Genomic DNA, 13,898 nt, shown 5'->3' with positions numbered 1-13,898 from the left:
GCTGGCATACATAAGATATTATTTAGACCAAAAACGAATTTTATCTGTTTCAAACCTTTGCTTTTGTGGGACTTACATATGAATATATCACATACATGTCATTTTCTGTAGAATATACTTTATCTTTTTCATATTTAAATTTTTCATGCTATTGATGCTTCTATTGCTCCTAAGTAATTATCTGTTGTGTGTTCCTTCCACTTAACCATCACTTTTTTCCCTGGAACTTACTTTGTAGACTAGGCTAGCCTCGAACTCAGAGATCCGACTGCCTCTGCTTCCCAAATCCTGGGATTGAAGAAGTGTTCTACCACCTCCCAGCTTAATCATCACTTTTTTTTTTTTTTTTTTTTTTTTTGGTTTTTTTTTTTTTCGGAGCTGGGGACCGAACCCAGGGCCTTGCGCTTCCTAGGTAAGGGCTCTACCACCGAGCTAAATCCCCAGCCCCTAATCATCACTTTTTAAAAGACTTTATTTGTGCATGTTTGTATATGTATATGTATCTGTGTGTGGTACATAAGTTCATGAAGAGGTGTGCACACACACACACACACATACTCACATGGATGCCAAAAACCAAAGGTCTTTCACTATCACTCTCCACTTCAATTTTTAATTACACTTTTACTTATTGTGTGTGCAAAAAAGCAAGTGTGCATGTGTGCACATGTGGGTATGTGTGCACTCATGACATGATATGAGTGGAGATCAGAGGACAACTTGCAGAAGCAATTCTCTCCTCCTATCATGTGGGTCCTGAAGATGGAATTCAGATCATCATCCCTTACATGCTGAGCCCCTTCTCCCTAGCCTCTACCTTATCATCTCAGAAAGGGTCAATTCCTCTTTCTCTCCCTCCCTCCTGTCTCTCTCCCTCCCTCCCCCTACCAACTTGTGGACCCTGGTACTTATCCCCTTGTTGGCCTGGCAGGCCAGCAAGCTCTACTGATGTGCCGCTCCCTCTCTGCCACTCAATGTTGGAGTTACAGACTCATGGTTTTACATGGTTCTGGATGAAGGAAATCATGCTTGCTTGGTAGGTACTTTACAAAGGAGCCATCTCCTCAGCCAATCATTTTTTAAAAGAATTTTTTCTTCTTTTGAATTCTGTCTTATGTTCTAACAACTTGTTCCTGTTATTTCATTCTTCTGTATCTTGGCATATCCTTAATTTATTTTAGCTTATTTTGAATTTTTTGATTGTAGCTTTTGTCAGTTTTCTGTGTATAGCCTTTCTTTGCAATTACATTCTGAATTTTTTTTCTTTTTTTATGTAACTTTCAATTCCAACTGTTTCTAAAATTAATTTTCTTTAATTAATTAGCTAATTGATTTATTTTATAAGCACAGTATAATTTTTTTCCCAAACTATTTATATATACTTACTGGAAGCATTGCTTCAGCCCATTCACCATGTCCTCTTTGGAGAAGTTTAATTCTTTCCAGATCATAACAAACTTGCACAAGATCACCCACTTGAAACTGTGAGGTGCCTCCTTCTGCACCCTGTGCAGCATCCCCACTTCGGACAATGTTTGCCTTAGTGAGAACAGCAGGATTGAAGGTCCATCTACAAAAGCAGAACCAAGCTCAGAACAAGTGAATTCACTCAATATATCTTTAAACACTGCAGGAAGAAAAACACTGCACTACTTCAAAATAATAAAGCAATCCTGTGCAATTACTCTGAATGGTTTCTTTTTATTTGACTGTTGATGTTTACCAGTACATATCATACATAAGAACAACACTACATGTACCTCATCATGCACAAAATTGGCTCCTTTGGAGCAGCTTAAGAAAGCTTCCTGGTCACATGTACATATTCACCATTCTGTCTTAGCCAAACTCCTATCAAGTATATCCACCCCAATAACAGGGTTCTCAGCCTGTGGGTCACCACCCCTTTAAGGGTTGCATATCAGATATCCTGTACATATCTGATGTTTATATTATGATTCGTAACAGTAGCAAAATCAGTTATGAAATAGTAACAAAACAATTTTATGACTGGGAGTCACCATAACAGGAGGAACTGTATTAAAAGGATCCCAGCATTAGGAAAGCTTCAATCATTGCCTATGCCATCGCCAACCTCACAGGTATCTACTTTTAACTTGCCATGCATAAATGTTTTCCATAATTGTAACCCATGTATCAAAAAAAATCTTGTCTGGGACTCAGGAATAGTCATTGTCGGGCTGGAGAGATGGCTCAGCCGTTAAAGGCTAGGCTCACAACCAAAAATATAAGGAATAGTCATTGTCTGTGTTCAATTTCCCATAAACACACACAAATCAAATTTATTGTTTTTGTTTTGACAATATCTCATACAGTCCAGGCTAGCCTCAAACGTACTGAGAACAATCTTACTCTTCAGCCCTCCTGCCTCTGTATCTCAAATGCTTGTGCCATACATCAATTTATGCAGTGCTGGGAACTGCATTCGTGTCAGCTGAACACTCTACAACTGAGCTATGTCGCTAATCCTAAATGATGACTTCTTTGTTTTACATAAGCATTTCTCTGTGCCACTATCATCTTTCTGTCATTTTCCCGACTCTTCAAACAAATGTACAGAACATATACAACACACTCCACTTAGCTACACACTGAAATCCAGTGCAAAAAGAAAAGATACCTTATCAAATTCCTAAATTATTTGTATCTTATGCATTGTTCAGAATCCAAGTGCTTATCTGAAATAAAAGAATCTAAAAGACTAGACTACATTAAAAAAAAAAAACAACTAAACAACAACAACAACAACAACAACAACAACAAAAAAAAAAAACTATCCAAAGAACCATGCAAGTTGGGGCTGATTAAATGGTTCAATGGTTAAGTCAGTATTTCTCAACCTGTGAGTCACTATACTCTGGGATTGCATATCAGATATCCTGCATATCAGATATTTAAATTAGGACTTGCGATACAGCAAAATTACAGTTATGAAATAATTTTATGTTTGGGGACCAACCACAACATGAACAACTGTACTGAAGGGTCACAGCATTGTAAAACATCACAGTCTTACTTACGAGAGCGCCTAAACACAGAAGTATGAATTAATTCTCTCCCTCTACATAGAGTGTCTCCTACTCCCTTACATTTGTCCTTTCATGTCTTTTTCTGAGCTAACTGATGTCTTCTAAAACATACCCGTATCTACTGATATGATGTGTGCACCCTACAGATCTGATGTGGTGGTGGGACACGGCTGTAATTTCAGCATGGAGCAAGGGATGCAAGGCAGGAGGATTACTGAGTTTGTGAACACTCAAGGCTACAGAGTGACTTCCAGGTAAGCCTAAGCTACATACCAGACCATGTCCCCAAAACACAGCTAACACACACACACACACACACACACACACATACACACACACACGCACGCACGCACGCACACACACACGCACACACACACACATACACATACAACCACACACACACACACACGCACACGCACGCACACGCACACGCACGCACGCGCACACACACGCGCACACAAGCACGCACACACACGCGCACACACGCACACACACACGCACACACACGCACGCGCACACACGCACGCACACACGCACGTACACACGCACGCACACACACGCACGCACACACGCACGCACACACACGCGCACACACATGCGCACACATGCACGCACGCACACACGCACGCACACACACACGTGCACGCACACGTGCACGCACACGCGCACGCACACGCGCACGCACACGCACACACACGCGCACACACACGCACGCACACACGCACACACACACGCACACGCACACGCACACGCACACACACACGCACACACACACGCACACGCACACACACGCGCACGCACACACACGCGCACGCACACACACACGCACGCACACACACGCATGCACACCACACGCACGCACACGCACGCACGCACACCACACGCACGCACACACACACGCACACGCACACACACACACGCACACACACACGCACACACATGCACACGCATACACAGACAACCACACATACACACACACGCACACACACACAGACACACACACACGCACACGGACACGCACACACACACACACGCACACACACACACACGCACACACACGCGCGCGCACACACGCACACACACACGCACACACACACGCACACACACACGCACGCACACACATGCACGCACGCACACGCACGCACACGCACACACACGCACACACGCGCACACACACGCGCACACACACACGCACGCACGCACACACACGCACGCACACACACGCACACGCACACACGCACACACGCACACACACGCGCACACACGCGCACAAACACGCGCGCGCACACACACGCGCACACACACATGCACGCACACACGCACGCACGCGCACACACGCGCACACACACACGCACACACACTTGGATATTATCACAGAAGATTCCATACTTAGGCAAACAACAACGTGATGCAGTTTTCCTTACTGTAAATAAAATCCCTCTCATAAAAAAAAAAAAAATCAACAGACACTCACATTAGCTACTGCCTTTAACTATAGCTTTTAACAAGGCCCCCCCAAAATAAAAGGTATATATTCAGCCTCCAAAAACTCAAAATAAAGATATAGAGTCAATAATAATTTTAACAGGTAATAGGAAACTTGAAACCATGGAATGTAGAGGGAAAAAGTTGTCAAAGCTCATAAACTTGATATTTACCGGATGTAAAGGAGTGAAATCTACTAACAAAGGACAAAAAAAAAAAAAAAAGAAAGAAAGAAAAGAAAAAGCTATTCACCACATGAGGGAGCTGTATAAAAACTGGTACAAAAGGGCAAGTGCACACAGGCCTACAACAGCACAGCTCTCAAACGCATGCCATATTCGCTGCTGACAAGACCACGCGTCTGAGGCGAGGAAAGCTGTGCTGCTGAGGCAAGGCCCAGAGATGTGAGCCAAAGGAAATGTCAGTGTCTCTGCTCTTCAGTCACAATCTACCATGAGCAAAGAATTTTGAACCTAATGTCAAAACACAAAGAATTGCTTTTATTCAGGTTTTGTTCATGTGATAAAATACCAGAATGAAAAACAATTTATACAACACAGAGTATATTTTTGGGTTCCAGTTGCAGAGAAAATCCATAATTGTTGAGGAAGCACAGCAGCTGCAACAGGAAGCTGAGAGATCTCAACCTCAACCACACAACGGAAGCAGAGCAACTGGAAACGGGAGGCTATGAACTCTGAGAGCTGCTGCTGCTCAAGTGCTTCTGTCAGCAAGGCTCCAGCTCCTAACATCACCACCAAGTGGGGACCAAATGTTCAAATGCTGAGCCTGTGGAGGGCATTTCTTATTCAAACCATCACACTGGCTTTGATGTTGCAACAATCCTATTTTAATATTCTCAGTGCTGAGATTACAAGTGTAAGCTACCACGCCACAGCATTCTAAATGTAAACAATTTTTATCATAAATATGAGAACACACACACACACACCCCTCTCGCTGCCTTACCCATATCCTCTGAGTTTGTTATCAACAGCCTAAGAACTAACTTCAATAAACTCTTGAGTTTCAGCATATTGCTTGCTTTCTTTAAAGCCCTTATCTCTGTATGTTAACTTTGTCATCAAAATCCAGAAAACAGTACTAACCTATTGCCACTTGGATACTGTACTACAATGTCATGATCTTCATCAATGCCACAGACAGTTCCAGTTGTAGTTAAAGTCTCAAACATGCCATCGGTCCATCCTCCATGACCGTGCTGCAAAGACTGGACAATTTCTAGGTCAAGGTCTATATTTACCAGGTCACCAATCTGCAATCCACCAGGATTCCTGTTGCCATTCTGCTCACCTGTAATTTCAAACACAATGAATGAAAAAAGGCAGTCAGTGCAGTACGCAACTGCATTCATGTTTGTGTGATCACTACCTTGCTATCTGGACTGTTTAGAGGTTAGAGTGAATCAACTTGACATAAGCTAGAGTCAACAGAGAAGGACCCTCAGTTGAGGAAATGCGTCCATGAGATCCAGCTGTAAGTAAGGCGCTTTGTCAATCAATGAGGGGTTGGGGTAGTGGCCCACTGTGGGTGGAGTCAACCCTAGGCTGGTGGTCCTAGGTTCTGTAAGAAAATAAGCTTAGCAAGCCATGGAAATCAAGCTAGTAAGCAGCACATCTCCATGCTTCTGCATTAGCTCCTGCCTCCAGGTTTCTGTACTGTTTTCCTGACTCCCTTCAGTGCTGGGACTATGATCTGAAAATGTAAGCTGAATTAACCCTTTCGTCCCCAACTTGCTTTATGAAAATAAGCTTAGCAAGCCATGGAAATCAAGCTAGTAAGCAGCACATCTCCATGCTTCTGCATTAGCTCCTGCCTCCAGGTTTCTGTACTGTTTTCCTGACTCCCTTCAGTGCTGGGACTATGATCTGAAAATGTAAGCTGAATTAACCCTTTCGTCCCCAACTTGCTTTATGGTCATGGTGTTTCATGACAGTAACAGAAACCCTAGCTAAGACAAGTCTATGTTAATTTTCCATTTATTTTTTTATCTTCTTTAATTAGTTGTAGTGTTTTTTTGTATAAGAGTCTGCTCTTTACACTTAGTTGACATCTCATTTATTGACCTAGAGCTATTTATAATGTTCCCTTAGGAACGTTTTATCAAACAGTTTATTATTACATGACATGATAATTGTCCATATTCATGGATACACTATGTTTTAATAGACATATACAAAGTATGATGAGCAAATAAGAACAGTAAGCATATGCATTACCTCAAATATTTATCCTTTATGATAAAAGCATTGCAAATTCTCTTTTAGCTATTTTGAGAAGTAAAACAGAGATTACTGTTAACTTGTCACTATGCAGTGCTACAAGACCCCAGAACTAACTGTACTCATGTGAGTGTAAGATTTTAGAATAGAGTTCTCTCAGAAAAGTAAACCAACATAACTCATACACTGCCAAGGTACATGGAACTGAGTGCTGCACCTCCTGTCAAGCAGATGGAAGCTATTGGGCTTGATTTGCAAAACCACAAACCAAGTACAAGAAATTTCTAACAATACAGTCACTAATAAAAATTAAGTAGAAGCAAAAATCTATCAACACGACCAATCCTACATCAGAATTCAGAGTTCTGGGGGCTGGAGAGATGGCTCAGTGGTTAAGAAAATTAACAGCTCTTCCAGAGGTCCTGAGATCAATTCCCAGCAACCACACGGTGGCTCACAACCATCTGTAATGGGATCCAATGCCCTCTTCTGGTGTGTCTGAAGATGGATACAGTGTACTCATATACATAAAATAAAAATAAATAGAGCACTCTGAAGGATAAAACCACTCATAGTTTTGCACTGCACCAGAGCCATGGTAACCATAGTAACTAAATATAGAATCTAAAGGGGAAACCTAGATTTCCTCAAATGTGCTTAGTATTTTTAACAAACAAAATCTGCATTTTTATCTAAAGCCAACTAAAAATAAACATTCTGGGACAAAGATTTAAAATCATAAAACAATCCACCGAGGGATCAAAATGTTCAAGGTGAGTCCACACTTCTCATAAAGGCACAAAAGAAAGTAAGAAAATAAGAGCTAGCCCCGCTCACCCAAAAGGGCATTTTCCTACACTCTCCTTTAAAAAGAAATAAAATTATGTCAAAAGAAAATAGCTCTTGGGGGCTGGAGAAATGGCTCAGAGGTTAAGAGCACTGTCTGCTCTTCCAGAGATCCTGAGTTCAATTCCCAGCAACCACATGGTGGCTCACAACCATCTATAATCAGGTCTGGTGCCCTCTTCTGGCCTGCAGGCATACATACAGGCAGAAAAGCTACATAATAAATAAATAAATGTTAAAAAAATGTTGACAAAAGAAGGCAAGTCAAATGAAAGCACACACACTACCAGGGAAGGGAGTGCTTGGAGACTGCAGATCTATCACAACACAGCAACAATAACCAATTTGTAAACAAAAGCAGTTTTGGCTCCTTTACTCTTTAAAAACATTTATGCTACTTGGAATTATATTTACTATATTACCTTGATCTTGAAGCTGTTCTTTTACTAAGAAATTAGTTTTATAGTAAGTGTGAGGTATTTATAATCACGAAATTGTAATTCTTTCCTCGGTAGTATGGGAAATACAACAGTGATATAACCTAATACAAAAAATTTCAATGGTGTAAGTTCAATTAAAAGGGTATTAAATACACATTATGACACAAACAGTACATCAATTCCCAAGACATAACAATTCATTCTAAGCCTAAATAAAACATAAAAAGGAATTATTGTTTTAAAACTAAAATGAAATTAAATATTTTTCTACATAACTTTAATGATAATCAATTTTTTGTCCTGTCCAGTTGAGACATTACACTAATTCTATGAACCTGACTCATTATTTGGAAATTTTCTTTATCTGCTGACTCACCTAACACAGGGCAATGATCTCTGTAGAAAGAACCTCCTTTGGCATCCTGGACACATTTCAGATCAGACTAAGAAGAAAGGAAACCAGAAAAGTGATCCATTAAAACTTGAAATAAGGCACAGTACAAAGCAAACAATCTCCCCTTGGCACCCGGGGCACAGGCAGTAGAGAGCCACTGTCCACTCTATTTTCAGAGCATCTGTGAGAGCAGAGACCTCTGTGCCCTCAGCCACCTACCTATGCAGTTCACAGTCAGCACTGGTCCATCAACACTGCAGTGTGTGCCATGCACATGGCACTCACTAGACTCTCACAAATGTCCAACGTCTGACGTGTACACAACACCCTGAATTTTTAAAAAAAACTTTACCCAAACTAAACCAAAACTCTCACTCCATCTGATCCTTTCACATGTTTATCACAGACATAAGACAAACACAAGTAAGAAGGGAAACTTTGTAAAGCCAAGCAGCCTGCAAAGCAGAGAAGAATGGAACTAAACCCACCCTTTGACCCTTCACAGACGTTCCCTATTTATTTGGTTAATTAAGTACCTTCCCGCTTATCTCTAGAAGAAAGCATATTCTTACTTAAGTACATGAATAAGAAGACAGCCATGATTACACGTTACAAAAACTGTGAACATTAAGGCAATCTCCAGTGTTACTTATGAAAGTTTTGAAGTGAATTAAAGAAAAACAAACACAAGATGCAGTAAAAGTCTAATAGAGCAGCTGGAGTAAACAGCAGGTGACTGACACATACATGCAGATCCCAACTCTGTAACAGCCTATCCGGCCACTAACCATGCAACGGTGCTCAATCCTACACCCAGACAAATGCTCTGCTTTAATGTGATAGTTTAAAAACATATACAAGCATATTGGCTGCTACCCTGCTTGCAGGAATGGAGAGGAAAAGACAACCCTCAAAAGACATCTCATTAAATAATGGTATTAACCACATAGGCCATCAACCTGTATATGTTCATTTAACTGTCTGAACATACAAAGCATATACATCTTCATAGTAAACAAAGTATTAGCCAGTTGGAATCCTAAAAAACAGGAAAAAAAAAAAACTCACAATCTGAAAGCACAAAAAGGCATGAGAGTCATGAATATGCACTAAGAAAGGAAATTAACTGACCCTGTATCCAATGATAAAATTTAACATTAATAACGCATTTGGGAGTTGGGCAATGGTGATGCACACTTTTAATCCCAGCACTTCAGGGGCAGAGTCTATCACTTTCTTCCTTTATCTCAGTTTTTTATTTTTGAGACACTCTCATTATGTGCCCAAGCTGGCCTTGAACTTGAGATCCTCCTGCCTCCAGCTTTGGGACTGCATGTGTCACAAGAGAATCACACTTATACATCAACTCTATACTTAAAAAGAAAAAAAAAAAAAACACTTCCTTAAAAATAATTAAAACTAATGGGATCTCATAAAACTGCAAAGCTTCTGTAAGGCAAAGGACACTGTGGTTAGGATAAAACAGCAACCAACAGATTGGGAAAAGATCTTTACCAATCCTACAACAGATAGAGGCCTTATATCCAAAATATACAAAGAACTCAAGAAGTTAGACCGCAGGGAGACAAATAACCCTATTAAAAAATGGGGTTCAGAGCTAAACAAAGAATTCACAGCTGAGGAATGCGGAATGGCTGAGAAACACCTAAAGAAATGTTCAACATCTTTAGTCATAAGGGAAATGCAAATCAAAACAACCCTGAGATTTCACCTCACACCAGTGAGAATGGCTAAGATCAAAAACTCAGGTGACAGCAAATGCTGGCGAGGATGCGGAGAAAGAGGAACACTCCTCCATTGTTGGTGGGATTGCAGACTGGTAAAACCATTCTGGAAATCAGTCTGGAGGTTCCTCAGAAAATTGGACATTGAACTGCCTGAGGACCCAGCTATACCTCTCTTGGGCATATACCCAAATGATGCCCCAACATATAAAAAAGACACGTGCTCCACTATGTTCATCGCAGCCTTATTTATAATAGCCAGAAGCTGGAAAGAACCCAGATGCCCTTCAACAGAGGAATGGATACAGAAAATATGGTACATCTACACAATGGAATATTACTCAGCTATCAAAAACAATGACTTTATGAAATTCGTAGGCAAATGGTTGGAACTGGAAAATATCATCCTGAGTGAGGTAACCCAATCACAGAAAAACACACATGGTATGCACTCTTTGATAAGTGGCTATTAGCCCACATGCTTGAATTACCCTAGATCCCTAGAACAAACGAAACTCAAGACGGATGATCAAAATGTGAATGCTTCACTCCTTATTTAAAAGGGGAACAAGAATATCCTTGGCAGGGAAGAGAGAGGCAAAGATTAAAACAGACACAGAAGGAACACCCATTCAGAGCCTGCCCCACATGTGGCCCATACATATACAGCCACCCAATTAGACAAGATGGATGAAGCAAAGAAGTGCAGGCAGACAGGAGCTGGATGTAGATCTCTCCTGAGAGACACAGCCAGAATACAGCAAATACAGAGGCGAATGCCAGCAGCAAACCACTGAACTGAGAACAGGACCCCCGTTGAAGGAATCAGAGAAAGAACTGGAAAGCTTGAAGGGGCTCGAGACCCCATATGAACAACAATGCCAAGCAACCAGAGCTTCCAGGGACTAAGCCACTACCCAAAGACTATACATGGACTGACCCTGGACTCTGACCTCATAGGTAGCATTGAATATCCTAGTAAGATCATCAGTGTAAGGGGAAGCCCTGGGTCCTGCTAAGACTGAATCCCCAGTGAACGTGATTGTTGGGGGGAGGGCGGCAATGGGAGGAGGATGGGGAGGGGGAGAGGTTAGGGGGATGTTGGCCCGTAAACCGGGAAAGGGAATAACACTCAAAATGCAAATAAGAAATACTCAAGTCAATAAAAAAAATGGGAAAAAAAATAATAATTAAAACTTTTTATCAGCTAATACAGCATATAAACAACCTCATTTTAATACTAGCCTTCAGGTCTACTCCACAGAGTCCCCTATAGACAATTCTTTTTTTTTTTGTTGTTAGATTTTAAGAGATAAATCCACTACACTTATATTTCAAATGGATGTGTAAAATAACATATAGTAAGATGTCCAAACATTGACTATGACAAAAGCATGTTCACAACTAAGCAGTGCTGTGAGGTGCGGGGTATGAGGATCCCCTGTCCTAGTGCGTCCATCCCCAGGGCTCAGGTGTGTCTCCTCAGAGGACAGACAGCACTGCACACACAGAGGGGGCCCAGGACTCACAGGTGTGCTTCTTCATTACTCACCATGCCCTCAAAGCCGACCCTGTAAAGGTTCTTAGCACCGTTATCCCAGAGAACATATGCTGCACTGTGTGGGCTGGATGCACTCCAGTCCTGGATTTCCGTTACCTAATAAAAATTTAGGGTGGGAAAAAAAAAACTTTAAAAAAAATGGAAAGAGGTTAGAAGCTTTAATTACACTGAAAATTTAGAAATCTTTTCATCTCTCAACCTATATAACAAAATCAAGAAAAATGCTTATTTGTCTATCTGCTAAAAGTCACTTTTAGCATTACTAAATTATCAATAAAGTCCAATTTTTCCAGAATTTTAAGTATTGTTTTGTTAAGATAGAATATCCTGGGGCAGCCCACCCTGGCTTCAAACTCAAGATTTTCCTGCCTCAGCCTCCCAAGGGAAAGGACTGTAGGATGTGTACCACCCCATCTAACTTTCATAATTGTGTTGCTACTGTTTTTGGTGTTTTTCCCCCTTGTGAAATTTAGCCCTGGGCTTTTCTGTATGCTAGGCAAGCACTATACTACTGAGTTGTATTCCCAGCCTGGTGTTTTTGATGTTGTTTGTTTGGGGCAGGGTGGGAATTGAGACAAGTTGTCAGAACGTAGCCCTGGGTGACCTCAAAGTTTGTGTCTGCATTACAGGTTTTTGTCATCATACCTGACTTTTACCTGAGAGTTATGAAGTGCATTTTAAAATCACTGTAAAAAACTTTTAAGAAGCAGAGAAATTATATTAATAGAAAATGAATAATGCAAATTTTAAATTCCTTTCAGAGCATAGCATATTCTCTTTGGCCAATTATCCAAACATAATTTAAAATCTTTAACAATGATTTAACAATGTTTTTTAGTTAGAACCCAAAGTCGAAAAGAATATTAGTGGCACTGAGCTGCTCAGCTATCAAGAAAGCAGGCTACTCCAGCTAGAACAACATGCTACAGTGGGCACACAGACACAATAACCTACCCACTGATGCTTAAATTTAGCTGGTTAAACTCTAACTTGTTCTCTCTCTCCAGGTACTAGTTGCTTAAGGGTCTAGAGTCAAGTGCACAAACTGACACAGTGAACACCAAAGTCGGCACTCTAGCTAGGTCTGCCTACAAGTAAGAACAGGGAGCTGCTTACACACAAGTCAAATGACTTTCTTCTCCATTCTAACTTTTTGCTGCTGTTGTTTTTTCTAGAAGGGTCTCTCTGTGTAGTCCTGGCTGTCCTGGAACTCACTCTGTGGAACAAGGTGGCCTCAAACTCAGAGATCTGACTGCCTCTGCTTCCCAAGTGCTGGGATTAAAGGCGGGTGCCAGCCCTGTCTGGATTCCATTCTGTTCTAACTTGTATCATTCATATTTCATAAACATAAAAGCAAACTAATATTACTTTAAAGAAAATACATATTAGACTTTCTTTTCTGCTCTGAACTAAAGAACAGTTTTGTGGGGTAGGTATTTGGCAGTGTGTTTTTAAAAGGATTTCATTTTTTTAAGATTTAGTAAACCATGAGAAATGCTTAAAATTACTATTAAGTCTATATACTCTTTTAAAATTTTATATGTATTGTAAACATACAAAATGTGTACTTTTAAAAATAAAAATAAAAAAGAAATGAACACCCTTATAATTATTCCACTGTCTTAAAAAGTGAATGCCCAGGCTTCTCAAGTCCCTACTGCACCTCATCATCCTCCACTTGTCTTTGTGAAAGAGACAACTGTCTTTCTAAATTTAGTCTAATATTATTCCACTGTGCATTAGGATTCTGCCCAACTGACCACTGTACAATCTTACCTAGCAAGTCTGTAAGGTGCTGAAGTGAACATGCAGTAATCCATCCATCTGCTACTGCTATAGCCTTCCTTCAGAATCTAATGTAATCAGTACTTGGTATTGTATATTTAGCAGTACCTTAAGTAATTCTGATTTAGATTCAGAGAGAGAGAGAGAGAGAGAGAGAGAGAGAGAGAGAGAGAGAGAGAGAGTGTACGCATGCACATACATGAGCACACCATGGGTACAAAATGGTTGTATTCATTTTTCTTCTTAAAATATAACGTGATAAACTACAACTAAAACTGTACAGTAATAATTCAAAGCTTCAGGAACGCCTACATTTCACTATTTAAAAAAAAAAGAATTATTTATTTTA

The 13,898-nt window shown here is 40.6% G+C and overlaps 1 protein-coding gene across 3 annotated transcripts in view; it reads right to left on the bottom strand.

Annotated features, from left to right (window-relative positions):
- Window positions 1-13,898, bottom strand: part of Mib1 (MIB E3 ubiquitin protein ligase 1) — a 124,552-nt gene that overhangs the window by 70,769 nt on the left and 39,885 nt on the right. For all 3 annotated transcript variants that reach the window (XM_087593018.1, XM_087593016.1, NM_001107405.2), the window contains exons 4-7: window positions 11,756-11,860; window positions 8,441-8,507; window positions 5,645-5,849; window positions 1,387-1,570 (exon numbers count right to left, since the gene is read on the bottom strand). In XM_087593018.1, the coding sequence (XP_087449144.1) occupies window positions 1,387-1,570; window positions 5,645-5,849; window positions 8,441-8,507; window positions 11,756-11,860 (561 nt within the window). The remainder of the gene's footprint in view (window positions 1-1,386; window positions 1,571-5,644; window positions 5,850-8,440; window positions 8,508-11,755; window positions 11,861-13,898) is intronic.

The sequence above is a fragment of the Rattus norvegicus genome, chromosome 18 (genome assembly GCF_021556685.1).
Source record: "Rattus norvegicus strain SHRSP/BbbUtx chromosome 18, alternate assembly SHRSP_T2T, whole genome shotgun sequence".
NCBI lineage: Eukaryota > Metazoa > Chordata > Mammalia > Rodentia > Muridae > Rattus > Rattus norvegicus.
This window is presented reverse-complemented; position numbering and strand designations above follow the sequence as displayed.